This window comes from Phacochoerus africanus, chromosome 11, assembly GCF_016906955.1.
Source record: "Phacochoerus africanus isolate WHEZ1 chromosome 11, ROS_Pafr_v1, whole genome shotgun sequence".
Classification (NCBI taxonomy): domain Eukaryota; kingdom Metazoa; phylum Chordata; class Mammalia; order Artiodactyla; family Suidae; genus Phacochoerus; species Phacochoerus africanus.
In genome coordinates, this window is record NC_062554.1 from 83,253,307 (window position 1) to 83,276,384 (window position 23,078).

The 23,078-nt window shown below is 34.2% G+C and overlaps 1 protein-coding gene across 4 annotated transcripts in view; it reads right to left on the minus strand.

The window, feature by feature from the left end:
- Positions 1-23,078, minus strand: part of DGKB (diacylglycerol kinase beta) — a 708,921-nt gene that overhangs the window by 376,734 nt on the left and 309,109 nt on the right. For all 4 annotated transcript variants that reach the window (XM_047753443.1, XM_047753441.1, XM_047753442.1 and 1 more), the window contains one exon: positions 20,760-20,920. In XM_047753443.1, the coding sequence (XP_047609399.1) occupies positions 20,760-20,920 (161 nt within the window). The remainder of the gene's footprint in view (positions 1-20,759; positions 20,921-23,078) is intronic.

Below are 23,078 nucleotides of genomic sequence, written 5' to 3' on the forward strand. Positions count from 1 at the left end.
CCAGGGTGGATGTGACTGGCTAGAGCTACAGGGTTAGCATTGTTGATCAGGGCATGAGTGGACTGGATTTTCAGAGATAACACTGAATATTTTCTAATGGGCACATGGTAAAAATAAACTTCTCTGCCCACTGTAGTTACCTGTGGCTGCAGGCTCCCTTTAGTGATAAAATGTAAACGTATTCTATGTCAACTTGAGGTAAAAGCCTTTAAACATCCAGGACTGAATATACCATTCCCCCTGCCACAGTGAAAGGAGGTGTTCCAGATGGGGAAGACTATCAGCCTGAGTCCCTGAAGTTATTAGCACTTCTGGATCACAGTGCCTTATGGACAGTGATGGGTACACAACACGTTAGCAAGAAACAAACCTGTGATTTTTTTTAAGCCCTCAGATTTTGAGGGTTTGTTACCATAGCATAACCCAGTCTATCTTGGCAAATATACATATTATTTTTATTTGACTTATCCTGCTTTTATCTAGTAACTGCATCTGTAAATATATTAAGTTAAAAGTAATTTTTTTCATAGTTTTTCAAAGCCTTTCAGCTTTACTGTAATTTTCTTTAGAGGAACCATCACTTATAACCATACTTAAGTATTATTCACACCAACAAGGACAATTACTTGCATGTATAGGGTAACCAATGATTTAAATTACTTTTTACTTGAATTAATCTTTCAGTCTCCTTCATAAGTGACTTCCAAATATTTTAATGACTTCTGTTGAGCATATTTTTGGCTTTGTCTATCAAATAACCCTTCCTCTTTTTTTCATAATAAAATCTCTCGTTACAACAGACAACTTCTTCCTTGTGACTCAAGCAGAAATAAATTCATCTCCATCAGCACTATCTTTCTTTGCTGCAATAGTAACTCAGGACACAGTGATTGTTTCAGAAATGAATCTATGCAGGCTGGCTTCAGGAGCATAGGGCTTGTGCAGTTAAGAAGGACCTTACCATCAGGAGGGCCCTTCAATGGGTTCTATCTACTGCTTTATTCTTGAAATTCTTCTGAACAAGAGCCTCTTTACTTTCATTTCACACTGGGCCTTGCAAATTATGTAGCCCATCTTGAATGAATGTCCACAACTTTTTTGGTCAAATACTTCCCTAGGGTTTACTACTGGAACTCTAAGCTAAGACAACATCTTTCCACCATGGATTTAGAATTTCAGGAAGTAATTTCTTCCACTAGATGGGCTGAATCTGAAGTAAGCAGATCATAAAATAGAGAAGACTAATCCAGACAATACTACTTGGACCTGAGCTGGAAGAGAAATCAAAGATCAAGTGAACAAAGGGATAGAATGAATACTATGGTATAGATGATGGTGCTGAGCCTCTAAATCCAGCTTGATTAGATATGTGAATCAATTCATTTTAGCTTAAACAAGCATGAGTGGGGTGTTGGCCATGTGAATCCCAAGCGGTTCTCACCAAAATTTGTTTTATTTCCGTGTAGAGCCTTGTTTGTTTTCCTAATTCACCAAAATGTTCTTGTTTATGCCTGGAAAGGCATTATACCTTGCATAAACTATGCTTGTTCTTGGTTAACTAGTATCCCTAACAATCCCTGAATGCCTCAACTTTTTATAGACTCTGCTCAATATGGTATGATAAGTATAGAAGAACAATTCTGGTTTTAAGTTTGAAAGGTCAGCAATTCCTTACTTTATTTCTTTGATTTTGTCTTACTAACATGTACTCAATTCAGACTGAATGCTATACCTCTGCTTTGTATGATTATTTATTGTATACATCTCCCCGCTCTCACATAATCCAAAATAAACCTGCCACATGGAGTGCCAGCGAGAACTAATCTAATCACAAGGAATCAGGCTTTATCTTCAAATTACTCATTTGTGTACACACAATGTAAAGAATAGACATTTACTCCTGCATTTCAAACATAAATGGTAAATAGAATAAAATGAAAATGTATGACAATTATATTATGACAATATGACTAAAGTATTAAGATGAATTGTTAATCATTACTTAGCAAATTACAACTTTCATATGGAGAAAATAATACCTTACATATATAATGAATAATATTACACTTGGACTAATACGGTTGTAAGTTAATTATAGACTACACAGCTGATTTAGTTTCATTTACCTAAGAAGCTGTTCTGACCCTGCTGCAGATTAATTATATCTTCAGGAATACACTCTCATTTATCATTGTCATTTGCGGCATTATAGCTCTTAGCAAGAGTGTAAGGCTTTTTTTAATATGAAAAAAATTCCTTAGCTGTGGTACATTTTGCAAGTTTAGTCATTAAAAGCTCATGACAGCTAAAACCAGGTAAGATTAAATTAGTTATGGAACATTAGCAAAGTCCATGTCCCAGAAATTAAATGACTGTAAGAAAATAAAAATTCTGTTAAAATCATTCAAGTCAGACAAAGGCCTCTCCTATATTTTACAGCTTTTAAAAGAAGACCTCATGCTTTGAAATGTATGTAGAGAAAATGTACATACAACACATTATGAATTCGTTTATATACACTTAAACAGTATTTCAATATTCTGATTCTAAAATAGTCACAATAATAATATGCTTAGAGTAACACACATAAAGTTTTGTTTAAATTATGATGGATATTTTATAATGCTTGCTTTTCTCTAACAATGAGACTGTTCTTAATTAAATAGGAGCAAGACAAAGAACCAAAGAGATCTGTCTCTGAAAAGAAGACAGTATTTACTCATTCACAGTAAATGATCATTTAATATCTGTTGAAAAAGACATATGTTAAGGGATGTGCAAAGGGTAGGAACACTTGAATAACTTAAATTTCAGATCTCAAAGTGCTCAGATTCTAGGGGAAGACAAACAGATGATTATAAAAACAACAGGAATATGTAATTAACATTAAATATTGTGAAGAGTATCATGTTAAACCAAGGACAGGCAAGTTTTTCCTGGATGCTCAGGAAAAACTTTTTAAAGGAAAAATATCCTGTGTTGATTATTCACAAATAGACAGCTGCTAACCTTGTAATTTATGAATAAGAAAGGGGTGGATATACTTTTTTTTCTTTTCTTTTTTTTTCCTTTTTTGTCTGCCCCACGGTATATGGAGTTGCTGGGCCAGGATCAGATTCAAGATGCAGTTCTGACCTACACCACACTTGTAGCTGGATCTTTAACCCACTGTGCTGGGCCAGGGATGCGTCCCAGTACTGCAGAGAGGCTGCAAATCCTGTTGCATCACAGTCAGAACTCCAAGGGTGGACAGATTTTGAGGAAATTCGTGGCAGAGATAGTGGGGTGGAGGAGGGATAAAGATGGTCATTTTCATCCAGAGAGAATTGATGACATGAGCAAAACTACAGATTAGGAAAACACAGTTCAGAAACTACTGTCAGTTTCCCAAATGGAGATGAGGTTAAAGGATGTGTCAGGGCCAAAACATGCTAAGGAGCTGGGAATTCGCTTGTATTAAATAGTGGGCCACTGGAGGCATAGCTGTCTAGACAGAGCATGGATTTGATGAATTAACACTGGAGGAAGAGAACAACAATGAGGAGGCATTGCAATAGTGAAAATCAGAGATGATAAGAATCTGAAATCCTTATGGGCTAAAAAAAAAGAAAAGAAAAAATATTTAGAGAATATTAAGATACAGAATCATCAGAAGTCCTTGATTAGTAGTGATTTGTGAAACTCCAAGAGATAGAATACTGTCATATTTTTAGATGATGTTTGAAGTCATGAGGAAGAATGAAATAACCCAGGCAGACATGGAGGGGAAAGGGCAGAACAGAAAAACAGTCCTAATGATCATCAACAACTAAAGGGCAGATGAAGTTAGAAAAGCACATGAAGGTGACAGGTATTCAGCAAAGTGGTCAGAAAACAACTGTAAGTTTTGAGAAGGTATAGGATTGAGAAAGCCCAAGGAAGTGAGAAAAAAAATTCAAGAAAGAAAGTGATTCAAGGGAGTTCCCATCATGGCTCAGCAGTAACAAATCTGACTGGGATCCAAGAGGATGCGGGTTTGATCCCTGGCCTTGCTCAGTGGGTTAAGGATCTGGTGGCATTGCCATGAGCTGTGATGTAGGTCACAGATGTGGCTCAGATCTTCCATGGCTGTGGCTGTGGTCAGTAGCTATAGCTCCAATTCGACCCCTAGCCTGGGAATCTCCACATGCTGAGAGTGCAGCCTTAAAAAGACCAAAAAAAAAAAAAAAAAAGAAAAAAAGAAAAAGAAACTGATTCAAGGTTAAATCCAGCAAAATACTGAGAAAGATGGTGTTACTAATTGGTCAATTTGAAGGTCAAGGGTGACAATAGGCAGAGAAGTTTCAGGAAACTGGAATCAGAAAACAAGTAGAGAGCTACAAGTGCCAGTTTACTCTTGTTTAGCAAATGGATGATAAAGTGGAGGTAACTAAAAAGAACTGTTTTGGACTCAGGAATTACCTAGTAAAAAGATTTCCTTTTTAAAATGTAAAGTGTGTTTTGCATTTTCTTCTTTCCCCAAATATTTTATACATTTAAAACATTCTGTTTAATATTTTGTATTTTATTTAAATATTTTAAACACTGCATTCTATCATCTTCAGAGATCAGAAATCTGTGTCAATAATCAAACACTGTAAACTTTCTTGGGTGATAAAGAAAATGCAGAAAAAATAACTCAAAATATTTAAGTCTGAACACTAAAAAAATAGAACACCTGCATGGAAAAAGAAAAAAGATAACTGGAAAATACAGCAATCAGTTACTTAACAAAAGAGCAATTCTTGAAAGTTTATTAATAAAATACGAACAACAATTTTGTTTCAACCTCTGATGCAATATTCTAGTGTGAGGCTTTTAGTTTTGGAAGTAAAATCAAATTGTAGTATTCATTATTGGTTTTTATATTATGAATCTGATTTTTAAATAATTCTCACAATTTTCTTTGTGATACTTCTATTTTCTTTTAAATGAACAAGTTATTTATTATTCAGTAAAGAAAGTTACTTAATCATTTTTTAAAATAATTTACTAAAGAGTTTAATGTGGCCAAGCCCAAAAAAAGAAACACTATATAATGGTAAGAAAATGTTTAGAATTAAATTTGCATTGAAATTTTGGGTAAAATAAACTACCATAAGGTAAAATTATCAGGTATTTGAGTTAGTAACCTTTTTGTGATTGACAATTTCCTCAAACATTATTTATCTTTATTGAGATAAATAACCTACTTCAGAAATAAATGTCCCGTGAGATAGCATCTTCCAATAAAAATATGAAGTTGATTATTCAGGAAAAATATTTTATATCAATATAGCATTCATGTCATTATAAATTTGTCATAAAATGAGAAAAGGTACATTTGAAAACAATGTCTTTCTATAATGAGAATCAGAGTCTTGATTAGTGTTTTCAATTTCTCAAATATACAATCTACATTCTTCATGTAGGAAAACACATAACAATTATTGTTGGCTTAATAACAGAATTATCTTTAGACCAACAGAATCTGGCAAAAACAAATTTAAAGTTAAGGAATAAAAGGGTGATAGCTTAAAAATTAATAATGTTTGTAATAAAAAAGTTGATGAAGTGGACAAATTAAAGGAAATAAGATTTAAAGAAAACAGATTTTGATCATGTTCACATTCTAATTTTAATGATTTCAGGAACAGACCAAAAAAACCTCTACATTCTTAACCAGTCTGTGATCATAATTAAATTACTGCAGTTAAGATATTTCCTTTGTATTTTCAATAAAAGCACAGGAAAACGTGTAATGTAAGAAATGTCTGATGACTAAAGGAATTCTGATTGCTAACTATTCCACTAACTTCAAATTTACAGTTGTGAGAATCCCTACACTGGAGGAATAAGAGACTCTTAGTGACTGACTAAGGCTGAAGGATACTAAACCATAACTATGCAAATATCTATTTGAAAGGACACTGGTTGGTAATATATATGATGCACTAAAAGTCCACTTGCCTTTGTCAGCTTTCGTCTAGACTCAGAGTAATTCCACAGTGAGCAGAGACCTATTTCCAATTTCAGAAGTACTATATGGATAAGGTTTTCATTTTCATGTTGGCTTTCACTTTTTACACAGTGTGTGATACTAATTTGTTTCTGGAAATGTTCTACAAAAACTAGAGGACCTTTCCAGAAGCCTTTGAAATTCTTGCTGCCTTGCTTGTTTCTGCTCACAGTGTTGACTTCTGTGTTGAAGAGTGTCCAAATTGGAACTTACTGGGATGATTAACAGCTGCTACAAAATCAATACTCTATGTAGGGAAAACAGAAATGGGCTAAGATGATCTTACATGAGCACTATTCTGTGGCTGAATATCTATCGATGTCAGCAAGCCAGATATAATTTATGTTAGTGGAAGCATTTCCATGGATATAATCCATGGGCTTTTCAGAAATGGCCTCAGAGACCTAGAGGGTGAGAAAGATAATTCATAGGTTTTAATTATGCATAATTATGCATATTCCCAGTTGCAAGATGATCACTGATACACTTAGTGAGAAATGGGTTTACTTAAATCTTTCATTATTTTAACATTTATTATGGTTGAAACATTAAGACATACTATTATTGCTACCGCAATCTGCCTCAAAGTAAGCCTTAAAACTTTTTATGAAAGGTAATACAGATGTTTGTGTATTTGGATTATTATGCACTGATGCTCCAATTATAGAAGAGTAAGGTAATTGCTGACGTATATCTTAAAAACCCTTTATATCTACTATTTTAGGGCTAAGTACTCTTTATAATAAATTATCAAGATTTTTATAACAATACCATAACTTTAAAATAACAAGATAAATATGCTACCAGTTTAAAGGGACAAAAATAAATTCCCTGAACCATTACTTATTTGTATTTCTTCTAGCCACATTTAAGGAAGAAGCCTATGTATATTGTTTTACATCCAATACGCTGGAATTCACACTTCTTTCAGGCACAATGTTCATCTTTGTAACCACTATAATGCTTATCCCAGGAATTAAAGCAGTCACTGAGTACATGCTGATGGGTTAAACTGTAAATGAACTCCTTTTTGATTAAAATACTAACCAAAACGAGGGCACTAAATGACCATGACAACGCAATATTTTAAATTTTTTATACTAAGTACAGTGCATACCTTCATAAGTTAAAAACTCTTTATTCAACAATGTCATTTACAAATATGGGTAAATGGCCCAGGAGGGGAACGTTTTGCTGCTCTGTTAAACTGGATCCTCCAGTAAGAGTACCTTTACATATGTACACTCCTCCTACCCTCATCTCACATGTTAATATCTCCTTATTAAAATATGGCATGTGTTTCTTGGGTGAAAGATAACTCACAGGGTGGAAAAAATTCATGTTTAAAGAGACTCAAATTGATCTTTTTTGTGTGTGAGGCAGCTATTATTAATTTGAACTATACCGTCTGCGTATTAAATTTGCAACCTCTCTTGCTTTCCATACCAGTGAGAAAAGTACATGTTTTTGAGCATGGGATTTTCATGAAGTATGGCTTCTACAGTTACTAGATATGTAAGATTCCTATAATATTTTATGCAGAAATTGGCTCTCCAGCTCAAAGTCACAAGGATGAAAACAAGAGAAGGCAGGGGCAGTGTAGTAAAGGACTGGGAAAGTCCTCAACAAAACCCAAAAGAGGAAAAATAAAATTAATGAGCCAGTGGTCTTAAGGCTAATGATGAGGGCCTTGATACCCTTGGGACACATAAGGCTTAATTCCCAAAGGGGAAATAGCCAAAGATAAAGTAGAGCTTTAAGAAGCCAATGGAGAAAATACTTACTTGAAAAGGTTCATTCAAGCACTATTTATTATAGCCAAGATACAAAAACAACCTAAATATGCACTGATGAATGAATAAATAAAAGAGATGTGGTTAAATGCACAATGGAATACTATTCAGCTATAAAAAAAAGAAATCTTGTCATTTGTGATAATATAGATGTACCCTGAGAATATCATGCTAAATGAAATAAGTCAGAGAAGGACAAATAATGCCTGATCACACTTGCATGGGAAATCTAAAAAATAAAACCAACAAAAACCAAGCTCATAGATTCATAAAACAAACTGGTGGTTGTCAGGAGAGGAGTGCAGAAAGGGTGAAGCAGTCAAAAGGTATAAACTGCTAGTTCTAAATTAATTCATGGGGATGTAACGTAGAACAGGGAGGCTGCACTCAGTACTACTGCAATGCATACTTGAAAGGTGCTAAGAAAGTAGGTCTTAAAACTCATCACACAATAAAGGAAAAAAATTATATAATTATGCAATGGATGTAACTACACTTACTGCCATGATCATTTTGCAATGCATATAAATATTAAATCATGTTGTATGTCTGAAACTAATATAATGCCATATGTCAATTATACCTCAATAAAAATAGAAAAGAAGAGGAAGCAAATGGAACAGTTAAAATAGAAAAATTTGTTATGGTCTGGTAAGGCAGCCCTGCAAAGAGGAACCCCATTGAGTAAAATGCACCAAAATAAAGTCATACAAAACAAAAAGTATTCTCCATCCAAAAGTGAAATAAAGACATATGTGACTTACATACTCTTAGTCACTTTGTATTTTAGTACTTTGCATCTTTTCCTTCCTAATACTTATCACTACTTGAAATTCACTTGTCTGTCTCAACCCCTCTATCAAAGTGCAGACAGAATAACTAAAGTTCTGCTTGCTCTATTCTCCAATTTTGATTTCCCCTAAACCACCCAATGTTTAAAGAATGTCCAGCAAATGGTGAACATTAAATTGCTGTATAAATGAATGAAAGAAAAAAGATGAGAAAGCATAAAACAAAAAAGAATCAATAGAACAGCAATAGTTAAATAAAGCATAGCCACTTAAAACAAGCAAATAAAACCATATAAAATCTTAAATTGCTATTAAAATAATTTTATTAAGAGGTTGAGATAAAGACAGGTGTAGAGTTAATATTTGAATCGGAAATTAAGGATCATGGTAGCAGGTTTAAAAACATTTAAGGAGTTCCCTTTGTGGCTCAGCAGACACAAACCTGACTAGTATCCATGAGGATGTGGGTTCCATCCCTGGCCTTGCTCAGTGGGTTAAGGATCCGGCATAGCTGTGAGCTGTGGTGTAGGTTACAAACATGGCTTAGATCCCCTGTTGCTGTGTCCATGAGCAGCTGCAGCTCCGATTTGCTCCCTAGCCTAGGAATTTCCACGTGCCTCAGGTGTGGCCCTAAAAAGCAAAAACCAAAATAAAACAAAACACTTAAAAATGTTTGCAAAATCCTTTACAAATTCTCCATGGTCCCATAATACTTTGAATCATATTTCTCATTAAGTAAGAAAATAAAGTCTCATTTCCTTTTCCATATTCCTACACACTGATGTTAACATTTGGTATATAGCTTTTCTAACTCTTTTATACATTCTTAAAAACAGAGGTACATAAAAAACCATTCATATTTTATCAACATCATCATCCTTAACATTGATTAAGCATCAGTGCTAGATATTATTGTAAATATTGCAAGATTTAGGAGTCCCTAACTCAATGCCACAAACTCTTTTAAGATAGCTATTATCCCCATTCTCAAAAGAATAGGAGAAACAATGCTAACTTATGGACAATTTGTTTTTGTGATTAAACACTATAATTTTGGTACCTCTTTTCTTGTTGTGTATCATTTTCAAATTGGTAAACTTTCAGGTTGTTCCCAACTGCATGTCGCTAAATATAATTGGGGTAGCTTCAGCTTTTATATTATTATTTCTGTGGAATGGATTCTTTGAAATGGGATTGATGGCTCAGAGGTTATTCAAATTGTAAATTTTAACAGATACTATCAAACTATTCTCCAAAAGATTATTTAAATTTACAGACCCACAATTTAAAGACACACAGTTAAAACTGTTTTTACAGGCCCACAATTATGATTGTGCCTATATATATATATACTCACTGACATTAGATATTGCCAATCTTTATAATTTTCTGTAACCTGAAAGGCAAAACAATATATTCCACTGCACTGTTTCATTTCCTTATGAATTAATAACATTAGAAATCTTTTTTGTCAGGATATTATAGTTTTCACAGTTGTAGTCATTTTTCTATTAGATGCTTTTTCAGTAGGAATCCCATATCTTAGTTTATTAACACCATGTTTATTACTTGTGTTAGAAATACCTTGACTTCTTTTTTGGCCATCCTTGCAACATGTGAAAATTCCCAGGCCTGGGACTGAACCCTTGTCAAGCAGTAACCAGAGCCACAGAAGGGACAACAGCAGATCCTTAGCCTGCAATGCCACCAGGAAATTCCTCTGACTTTTGTTAAAGGGTTTAAACAAACTTCTTAAAATAAAAGATTATGAAAAATAATTTTAATTACCTTTTCATTTACAGGTTCTAAGTTTCCTGTTTGCCTCAAATAGGTTTCTCCTACCTGAAGCAATATAATTCTAGGTTTTCTTCTAATAACTTTTAAGTGTATTACTTATGCTATTATATTACCTTTTAAGATATTATGTATAATATAATTTGCATTTTAATCTAGTTGGTGTATATTTCTAGGTTATGAATAGAAATACAAATTTATATTCATTCAATAACCAATTCTGTCACCTGATTTATTGTGTATATTTAATTTTTACCCAATGATCTGAAATTTTAACATATCATAAATAATGAATTCTCTGCATATTTTCATAATTTTTTGGGCCTAATTTAATATTCTGTTCTATTTATTTTTGTGCTACCATATTTAAATTACAGTAACTTGACAATATTTTGTTCATGGCAAGGAAAATTTGCCATTACAGGATATTAACTATCTCAAAACATTATAAAGGCATTTTTGTCTACTTACAAATTATCACTTATCAAAACAACTATAAGTGATACTGTCAGAATTCTCCGTAGCAATGAACTTAATTTATAAATTAATTTGGGGAGATTTGATTTCTTAATATTAAATGTTCCCATACAGGAACATGGGATGACTTATTCAGGTTTTATTTTATAACTTTGCACTAAATTATTTAGTTTTCTCCCTACAGGCAGGCTATCTTTCATATTATATATAAATGTTGGTATTTTATAGTTTTCTCATACTGTTAACTAAATTTATACTCATATTAATATATTAACCAGTAATTTTATAAAGGAAAGTTTAAGGGTCATTTTTCTTTTGTACATTTATCTAGCATTTGTTCCTTAAATTGATTTACCAGTTTTATTTTTAGTTTATACATATTTATAATGTCATCATATCACCTTCAAATAATAATAATCTTCTCTTTTCAATAGTTATATGACATTTACATTTTTCTAGTATTAAATTAGCTCACTTCTCTAAAAGTGTTAACTGGAGTGGTGACAGAAAAGATCCCTGTATTCTTCCTGATTTTACATGGGATGCCTCTACTATGCCACTATCAACATGAACTTAACTATTAATTTAAGAAATGTTTTACATATTTGGCAGTAGTTTTAAAAATAGCAAACCTGGTTTTTACTTAGATTATGTAATTCTGCTACCACTGACCCATTCTGGCTTTGCTGAAATAAACCTTACAGAGTCAACAGGTTTCAGTCCTTAAATATAATATTTTAATTTGCTAATTTTGTTGTTTGCAACTGCTGCATTTATATTCACGTGTGTGGTCTTTTGTGTTTATAAGGTATTGATATTGAAGTTTGCTAGCTATGTAAAACAAATGAGAAGATATTTCATCTTAATCTATATTTTGGAACAATTTTTAAACAGAAAGAATTATTTTACTATGAAAGATCTTTGGAGATCACACTAGTTTCAATAGTTCTTTTACTACATTTCTTACCTTTTCCCTTTGGTTTATAGAAATGGTTCACAAAATATGACCCTGGACAAGAAATACTGGGGTCACCTGGGAGCTTTCAGATCTACTGAAATAAAAAGCCTAGATATTAAGGTCATCAATCTGCAGTTTAACAAGCCCTTCAGGTGATTCTGGTACATGCTTAAGTTTGATAAGTACTGGCTTAGATTCCCTACCCCCTTCTCTTAAGGAAATTTGTTTTTTCTATTTAGAAAGCAAATACTCAATTTCTTCTACATGATAAAGTTTACTGGCACAGATGCAAACGATTGCTATAATAACTATTTAAATATCTTCCACAGCTGTAGCGATATCTTCTTTTTTTTTTTTTTTTTTTTTTTTTTAAGGGCCGCACCCAAGGCATTTGGAGATTTCCAGGCTAGGGGTGGAATCCGAGCTATAACTCCTGGCCAACACCACAGTCACAGCAACGCTGGATCTGAGCTTCCTCTGCGAAACCTATACCACAGCTCAAGGAGACGCCATATCTTTAACCTATTGATAAAGGCCAGGGATGGAACCTGCATCCTCATGGATGCTAGTCAGATTCATTTCTTCTGAGCCATGACAGGAACTCCGATATCTTCAAACTTATTATGCCCTGTATTTCTTTTTGTTAAATAATTTTGGAGAGTGACGTCAGCAAGCCGGCGGCATAGGAGTTTTCAGCCATCACCATCTGCCTCTCCCCCCCCAAAATACAGATTTTGACAAACACTAATATATGATAGTACCTTTGCTGGGAGTCCGGGAGTCCAGCGAAGACGTTCCAAAAGACCATTGGAGCAAAAATCCAAGAACAGATCCATCGAAGGGATGTAAAAACACTATCCCTTTATCTGCACGGCCCTTCATTCGCCAAATGGCACACAGCTTGGGGCCAAGAAAGGCTCAGCTCGGAGAGGTTTCTCCCAGGGTGGAAAGTGGGAGTATTGTGAGTTCAGCTTTCCCGGCCTTGCAGACGCTGCTCTCGAGGCCACTTATTTCTTGCCCCACCCAGAATACCGAGGGTCTCAGCACCGCTGGGGTTAGGAGAGGCAGGGAACAGGTAGAAGAGGGCTCACAGACACAAGGGCTTGGAACTCAACAAGGGGCTGTGGAGGCTAAGCGCACTGCAAGGACTCTAACTAGAAGCTCGAGCACAGGCTGCTCCCTTTAGCCTCAACTCATAATCTCCGCCCCACCTGGCCCACCTGAGGCCCAAAGCTTTGTGTGCCTCACCCCTCTCACCCTGCGTCGGGCGCCCTGTGCGCCTGCGCTGCACGTGCCCTGAGCAGCGTCTTGGGTGGGAGGGCAGGCCTTTGCTGACCCCTTTTGAGCATGTGCGTACAGCAGGGTGAACCCCACGAAATTGGAGGACGATTCCCAAATTTGAGTATCTCTAAGGAAAGCACATAGGAGGCTCCCAGCACCCACTCAGGTTTTGAAGGGTGGAGGGAAAGCAAACAGTCTTAAAAATGCCTCTCCTCACTTTCCCAAAGAGGGAACAAGAGGTAGGAAGTGGTCGCATCTACAGAAAAGTTCTGAGGGAGCCTCACAATCCCTAGCTGGCTAATAAGGTTTTTCTCTCCCCAGGCAGTTCAGTAACGAGAAAGTGACTGTTTTTTTAAATGCAATCTTGAAGCATTTGTTTAACCTGGCCCCAGTTCTTCTTAGCAACGTTCCAGCAGTCCTGTATGCTTAGGGACCCAGAGGGAGATATGCTCATCCGTGCCCCAGAGGAAGCCCACTTAACATCCTTCCTAATGCTCACTGTAGATACTGAAGCAGCCTGTAACTCAGTTCCAGCCCCTCTCAGCTACTACAGTCTGGCAGTGTTTCCACATTTTAAGCTTTACACGTACTAAGAGTCATTTGTGTTGTTTCCAACACTGTTTCTGCCAATTTTAGTCTTGATTATAATTACATAATTTAATTGACTATTATATAAATGGAAACTATGATTCCTGAAGAAAAAAAAAACTTTGTTTTATATGAAAACAAAGATAATTTGGGAAGATTTGTTAAAAAATGCGATTTTGAAACTGCTATAGAATTACATAGTCTTTGCTGTAGAATTATATGTAAGAGATCATTATAAAAGATTTTTAAAACTATTGCAAAAATGCAGTTTATACTCAGATTGCTTCACAAGTATCTTTTGAGTTTTTGTTTCACCTAAAAGTAACTAAAAATGTGAATCATAGATAGTTTTTTATGGAATGGAATTTATACAAGCAAACTTGGTAGAACTCCAGTCAGTCAATGACCCATATTCAAAGAAATGACCGAGCTGGGCATATAATGGAAAACTGGTCATTTCAAACATAGTTATAAGTTTTAGGTTAAAATGAAATATTCAAAGCTATATATATTATGACCTTTGTTTTACCTCTCAATAAATGTTTATCCCCTCTGGTAAATGACCTTCTGCTGCACGTAAATTGCACTACTTCATTTCCTGATTATATTCATTGACTCATTCAATGGACTGCCTTAAAAGACAAACACCACACTTTGGCTTACAAGAGTCTTCATGGCAGTAGCCACCTCTGCTACAGGCTTTTCTAGCATTCACTCCTTCTTTATGTTCCAGGCACACTGACCTTGTAGATCTCTTAACACATCAAGCTTTTTCTCTCAAGCTCTTCACATACAGCTGCATCTGCTAGATATGCTCTTTCCACCTCTTTGGTGTCCACCTGACTTATGTGTATTCCTTAGCTCCTCTCTTAAATGCATCTTCTATATATAGGCCTTCCTTAACTATGAGATCTAAAGTTGATTTTCCTTATTATAGCTCATTCCAACTTTTGTTTTCTCTCACAGAATGTATCACAATTTTGCAAAAAAAAAAACTTTGTATTGTGCATTTGTATTTAATATTTCTTCTACCATTAAACTTCAAGTTCTAATAATGAGGTGATGACATATGTGAATTTGATGGCAGTGCAGGGGGTGAACAATTTTCTAGCTGTGATTTTTGAGATTATCTGTAATTATAAAGTACAAAGTCAGAATGACAGGTAGCACATATCAGTTTTTCTTATTAATTTCTATAATCCATATTTCTTATTTTATAATCCATATTTTAACATCCAGGTATTCACACTCTCATAACAATTCTCTCTCACTTCATAATAATGTAAGTTTAATGATACATAGACATCTATCTTGTTCACTGCCAGTCCTCACACAGTATCTGGCTCATAGAAGGTGCTAAATAAATATTTTTTTATTGAAGGATCATCATTGTAGAGAAATACCTATTTTCAGAGTTAATTATGATTTCAGGATTATTTCCAATTGTTCTGGTGAAAATTGAAAAGTGTTACAGAGAAGGAATTAACAGAAACTGGCTAGTTATTTACCAATTTCCCTTTTCTTCTTGGGCATACAGAATTCCTTTTTCAGCTTCCTTACAATTAGGTGCAGCTAGTTGATTAAGATATAGCCAATGGGTTGTAAGTTGAACATCTTCCAGGCCTGGCCCCTTAAAATAAAAACAGACTCCAATACTTCATTCTCTTTTATCACTCAGTTGTTGAATAGAAGAGCTCTGTATATCTAGGGGAAGGTAGAGCCACAAGATGGAAGGAGCTTGGGCCAAAGACCGACCAAATAAAGTAGGAGCCCTCCCAAAAGACAGCTGCTGCTGTACTAACATGTGAGAAAAGAACTAATTTTTAGTTGTTATCAAAACTCATATTTTGAGATTCTGCCAGCAGTCAAAACACTCTGACTAATGTAAAGATTATATCATAATATATATGAAGATTATGTTTAAAAAAACAAAAAATTAAATCAATATCTTATGTGAAGTGTAAGGCACTTACAATCAGTACGTGAAGGATAATCACTGAAACTAGAGACTCTGATTCTAAGTGAAGTAAGTCTGAAAGAGAAAGACAAAATACCATATATCACTTATATCTGGAAACTAATATATGGAACAAATGAACCTTTCCACAGAAAAGAAAATCTGGGACTTGGAGAATAGACTTGTGGTTGCCAAGGGGGAGAGGGAGGAGGAGGGAATGGGATGGACTGGGAATTTGGGGTTAACAAGTGCAAACTACCGCAATGAGATCCTGCTGTATAGCACTGGGAACTACATCTACTCACTTATGATGGAGCATGATAATGTGAGAAAAAGAATGTATATATGTATGTGTGACTGGGTCACCTTGCTGTACAGTAGAAAATTGACATAACACTGTAGATAAACTATGATGGAAAAAATAAAAATTATTTTTTTAAAAAAGAAAACAACACTGATGGTAGAGTCAAGTTTTGAGACCATTAGGAAGTAGGTTTCCCCAAGATAATGTCAAGTACAAATTATGTGCTATTTTAAAGCTCTCTCATGTTGGTTATAGCAAAAGTTGCTATGTCCACCTTATCCTTTCAATGCTTCAATTCCAGTTCCACTGCTTCTTATATATTTAGGAACAGCTTGAGTACCATAATTCATGTCTTTGTTTTCTGAAATCACTCACTGGAGCAGAGGGATATAAGCTGCTAAATACAAAGTTACCTGGCTGAGGGACAGCCAAAGCTTGAATTCTCTATAAAGTCAGCTGGTTGATTGTGATGCTGAGTATTGATCCTCCTTCTTGCAGGGACAGAAGCAAACATCCTCTCCCTTTCTTTACACCTCTACTTCCCATGTCATAGTGAGAGAGGCTCTGAGTCAACTGAACAGGACCCTTCTGAAGAAAACTCAATCAAAATCTACCTTGTTTAGTTCTGTTCTACCTCAAAATCATAAATGAATGCTATTACTTATCCTTTTATGAGGTCCTAAACCTTCCATTTCAAATTTAGTACTTTAATAGATCCAGCAATTGCCCATCTAATAGGAGGTAGAGTTCTAACAAAATTTTCTCCCCTAGAAAACTAATTTTTGTACACTATCAACTAAGTACCATCATTTCTTCAATGAGATTTTGAGCTTCATCTATACTGAGTTTCAATATGTGCCTCTCTACTCCACTGAGTCTTTAATCTATTCATTCATTGTACCATTTTATTGTTATTAGCCATTCACTGTGGCATGTCTAATTTTGTAAAACAGTTCTGCATTTCTTTTTATTAGCATTTCCTGAGCAACTTTGTTAGGTATATTTGGAAAAAGTTTTTCAAATTTGTCATAAAGTCCAGCTCTAAGTTTAGACAGTCATGAATCAAAGGTATACATTAATTTGCATATTATATTAAGCTATCTCATATAAGAATAAAAAATGTCTCTATTCTGATCTTTTATATCCTTGTAGAGAGTTTTAACATTTTCTATATGTGGTCCTTGTTTGTTCTTTATTATTTCTAGATATTTCCAATTTTTTGGTTGTTATTTTTGAAACTTTATTGATTATTGCTCGTATGATGGACTGCTGTTGGTAACTTAATTCGATTTTATATTTGTCAGCTTTGCCATACTTCCTTATGTAGTCCTAATATAGTTTCAGTTGAGATATTTTTAATCTTTATGGGGGGGTGGGTTGGTCTTTTTCACTCTGTATTATTTATTTGCAATTTTCTTGACAATATTTTTACAAAATCAATTTTGTAATAGATTTGATTACTTTCAATAGTATGCTTTTTAGTTTCAATATCTAACATGCTCTTTTTTTTTCCTTGTTATTCTTTGAAATAGTTCCTGTCTTCTTTTTATTATAGCTTTTTCTTCTCATTTCTTTAGATTTTAGCTATTTCTCCTTTTCTAACATCTTGAGTTTTGTAATTAATATTCTGTTTCTTTATACTAGGATTTCTCACCTTCAGCCCTACTGACATTTGAGCTATGTAATTCTTTATTGTGTGTTCAGGGGGTTGTTCCATGAACTGGAAGTGTTTAACCATATCCATATCCTCTATTCACTAGCTGCCAGTAGCAATCCTCTCTCAGACATGGCCAGTGGGTCCCAACATTGCCAAAAATCTCCTGTGATGGAAAGGAAGTAATTTTTATTGAGGCTCACTGGAAATTGATCAAAGGCATATAACAAATTGAGAACTTTTAATTCAAGGAAAACTACTGAAACTAAAATAAGAAACTGGTAATTTGTGATGTTTCAGCCTTAGCCTGCTTCTTTACCATTCAACTCAATCAAGGCTATGGTTCTACCAGAGTGGAGCAAGTTATGAAAGCAAGCAACCTTACTGCCATGAGAGCTAACATAATTTGAAGTGGAAGGTGGAAAAACTCCATGACCCAGAGAGTTATCTAAAATAATACTAATCTCAGTTGGAAATGAATAAGGAAGGCCAGTGTAGCAACTTGCATGAATTTGTGAAACTGATCAAGGCAAGAAACTTGCCAGCCAACTAACCACATGTTGGGAATGAGACAGACATAAGGGGCCTTAATAAAGCTGTCTAAAAGGCCATATACATGTGCAAGGCTGCACATGTGTTCAGGAAAAACCAAAGAGGGCCCTACTTATCTATATATCCTTGGCTAATTGAGAGGCCACGTACATGAGCAGAAGAGACAAAAGAGCCAGAAGATATTAAAAGCTGACTCGGATTAATAATTGCCTGACGTTTGTATTGTTCCCCAAAGTACACATAGATCCAATGGCAAAAGGATGAAGACTCACTGTCTCAAAGTGTTTAAGTACAAACCTTAGTCAATCATGCTGACACAGGAATGATCCCTGAAATGCATGATTAACATAAAAAAAGAAAAGAAAAAAAATCCTGAGGCGTCAGTGTATTCATACTCTCCCAGGAAGAAAGGCTCCACATAATTAATGGAGGGAAATCCCTAAACAAACAAAGGATGGGAGAATCCAAATTCACAGCTGCTACAATATATTGTATAAAATTTCCAATTTCCAACAAAAAGTCAGCAAACGTGCATAGGAACAGAAAAGCATGACACATACTTTGGAAAAAAAAGAGACAACGATATCTCTGATGGACTCGAGCTCAGATTTAGACAAAGACTTCAAAACAGCTATTATAAATACATCAACAGAACTAATATAAACTTTGCTTAAAGAATAAAGGAAAGCATAACATCAATGACTATTCAAATAGAAAACACCAATTAAAGACCTAGAAATATAAAAAAGAAAACCAAATAGAAATTCTTGAGTTAAAAATACAGTAAACAAAATAAAAAATTAACTATAGAAACTCAGCGTGGCATTATGCATAATATCCAAAGGCTGGATGCATTCTAAATGTATATCAATTCATGAAGAGAAAAACAACACATGATATATCCATATAATGGGAAACTTACTACTCAACCGTAAAAGGAGTCCAGTATTCATGTGTCCATATAGGTGAACCACAAAATATTATGTTAAGTGAAAGAAGCCATATGCAAAAAACTATATATTGTATTATTTATTTTATATGAACTATTCATAAAAGGCAAATCTTAGAGGCAGAAAGATTAGATGTTCCTTGGAGCTAGGGGAAGGACCAAGAAGTGACTGACTACAAGTGGGCCTGAGGGTTCTTGTCTTGGTGATGAAAATGCTCGAAAATAGGATAGATTTATTAAAATCATTAAAAGGTTTACTTAAAATGAGTAAATTAGATTATGTGTAAGTTATTTGCCAATAAAACTGTTAAAATATTGTTATTCATATTCATAGCAAATATAAATAGGATTTCATGGAACAAAGGCATTGCATTTTTCTTCCAAATAATAAGCATTATCATAGTATTAGTAACAATTGTATATTTAGCCTTCATTATACATCATTATACGAGACTTTAAATGTATAATCACATTATTTATAACTATAAGAGAGGAAATAATCATCATGATGATACAGGCAAATGAATGCACACTAAGAAGAAAACATTGCCAAAGGGCTCTTACTCAGGTACCTCTAAGTTCATGGACTCATCCAGTGCTTTCTACAGTTTGCTAGCTGTGTTTGTGTGTGTGAGTGTGTGTGTGCATGTGCATGTGCATAAGAGAAAAATAAGAAATGACATAAGATTAGTATTGCGTGAATATGTTTGGAAGGTAATGTTGTAGATATCATTTTAAGACTTCATAACTACTGGGTAATATGTAAATATATTTAAAAGCACTGCTAAAATTATTAATTCCTTAGGGATTAAAATTTCAATAACTTAATTGCTAAATGATATTTTAATTTGTCTCAATTTTTTTCAAGAAATTAAGTAAAAAGTTACCCTTTTGACTTGTTAACCACTTGAGAATACTAGCAGCATTTTTTTTGTTTGTTTGTGTTTTTTTTTTGTCTTTTTAGGGCCGCATTCACAGCATATGGAAGTTGCAGGCTAGGGGTCAAATTGGAACTGTAACCACCGGCCTACACCACAGCTCCAGCAATACTGGATCAGAGCTGTGTCTGCCACCTACACCCCAGGTCACAGCAACACGGGATCCTTTAACCAAATGAGTGAGGACAGGGATTGCACCCGCATCCTCATGGATGCTAGTCGGATTCATTTCTGCTGCACCACAGTGGGAACACCCCTAGTGGCATTTTTATTAGACTTCACAGCTAACCATAAATTTAAAAATAATGTCTCTATGTAAAAACCTAATAGGTAGTGATATTATAATATAGATCTCAGTATAAGAAAATTTGATGCCTTGTTTTCACATTTTCACTAATATTCAACTGTAGCTTATACTGCAAAGCTTATAACTAACTTATAAACCATTCTAAGCTTCATTTTAGTAACACAAATGGTGAAACCAATTGCAAAACATATAGTTTCTTTCTTCTGTTTTAACACATGAAAAATTTATTGCTGATTCTGACTTTAAATCCATAAGCTTTATTGTTACACATTGAAAGAGGTGTTTTGCCGACACAAAGATAAAATAAATTATTTATAATCAGTTAATCTTCATAGTGTAAGAGTTCACATCAGTGATTATCCTGGACTATTAAAAAAGAATGGTTATTGGAAAATCTTACCACGCCAATGGAAAAGTAATTATTGATGATACTGTAAGGCACTGGGTCTCCCTTCTCATCTTTGTCATTAGGTATGACTTCAAACTTCCACCTGTCCAACATGATTTCTGTGCTGTTTTCAATGTCTTTTAAGATTTTCATCAGATTCTCACCTTCATAACCTAATGAAAAAAAATTATCTTGAGAAAAAAACACATCCAAATACCAAAAGCTACATCTATATGTGTTTAAGTGTATCATTCCAAAGCTCAATAACGAATTTGCAAGAAAATTCTAATACTTGTTGAAGAATTAACTATAATCTTATTATACTCATACCAATATTTTATTTTTAGTTTTAATTTCAAACTCATATTTTATCCTGTGGTATAAATTCTAAGTATAGCCAACTGCCAAATGAACAACTTGACTGCATAATGCTCACAAACTTATTGATATATTTAAAATAGAATTAATAATCTGCTTCCATATCATCCTCCTTTGAACTCTTCCTCCAAAAGACAACACCTTCCACCCAGTTGCTAAAGTAAAAAGCCTAGATGATATTTTAGACTTGCCCCTTGTTTCTCCTTCCTCTGCAGGTCTTAAAATTGGTAGCACTTCTTTCCAGAAGCCACCACCCACAAATAATTGATTCTTTACAGTACCATGGCACACAGTTCTCAAAACTAGTTCCACTTTGGAACTAGTACATCACACTACAGTTATTTCCATCTTTCCCCTAAAATTTCCTACAGTAAATGCTCAACAAACCCATTTTAAAATAAATTTATTATAGATAGTCACCATGGCCTGAAAAGATTGTTATTGCTATATTATATTTTCTCTTAAATGTATCTATAGGTATGTAACATTACAGTTAAATGAGGCTTGCTTAATTCTGGCTGTGTTACTTAAATGTTTGCTTGTAATCTTCTGAATAATTTTCTCCTCTATAAAATCTTAGATTTGTTGTGATAATTAAATGAGAAAAAAAGTGAGAATATGCATAAAAGGTTGTAGTACATGAGGCATGAAAATAGAAAGTTGTCAACAATATAATATTGATAACACTAGAATATGAAATATTATACTAAGTTAAATAACTTTCTCTAACTCTATATACACGTACTCTGGAAATGATATTTTGAGTTGGGACAGTATTTTCATAGATTTTTTTTTCTGTGTTCAACTTCAGTCTATATTTTAATAATCTATTTGTAGAACAAGTAAATATCAGAGGCTCTGAGTCTCATTAGAGGTGTTAGCACACATAACATTGGAAAAGCTAATTAAATTAAAAAAGAGAGAGAATGGGCACTATAACATGCCAACATTCTCTAAAGATGAATAAATTACATTGATGGTATATTGCAGCAAGAAACTAGGAATACCTATCTTGGAGCCTATCATCCCATCTTACCTTGCACATATCTAAAAGCTAACTATGCATTATGTATGTATTTATTTACTTATGGGCACACCTGCATCATATAGAAATTTCAAGGCTAGAGGTCGAGTTAGAGCTACAGCTGCTGGTCTACACCACAGCAATACAGGATACAAGCTGCATCTGTGACCTACACCACAGCTCATGGCAATCCAGATCCTTAACCCACTGATTGAGGCCAGGGATTGAGCCCACATCCTCATGGATACTAGTTGGCTCCTTACTGTCAGCCACAAATGGGAAACTTCCCATGCACTATTTAATACATTAATTAATACATTGTTTTGAAGGATATCATAGTATATTTTATAGCATAATTCAAAACTTATGAGCACACATAAGATGCATATAGTTGTACTCAATGATGAAACATTGATTTGTTTAAACTAGAAGACTATAATAATTAAGCCTACTTATTTTCCAGATGTTTTTTAGTAGTTCTACACATTCTCAATGTTTATTTTCTTCCTAATTTAAATTTCTTTTAAACCCCTCACATATACATGCTTCCCTGTAGAACTGGAGAAAAATCAGTTAAATATTTTCCAAATTCTATTCTGGTTTGAAAATAAGTATGACAGTATTCAGATAAAAATGAATTTATATGTATTAAAACAATATTGTATAATATAGTAGGGAAATATAGTATAATATATAGTAATATTCACACACTCAGCAAAATATGAGTAAATGATAATGCTTTAAAGAAAGCATTGAGCTTGTCCTCAGCTATATCTCAGGTGAATAGACGCATCATTTAACATAATACTGGAAAAATGTAGGAATGGTAACTGACTGGAAGAGAACATAATGGAAATGAATTTAGTGAAAATTAATTAATACAGTGAGTTAAAGTAGGGTCAGTCAACATAAACTCTTTACCATTGGAT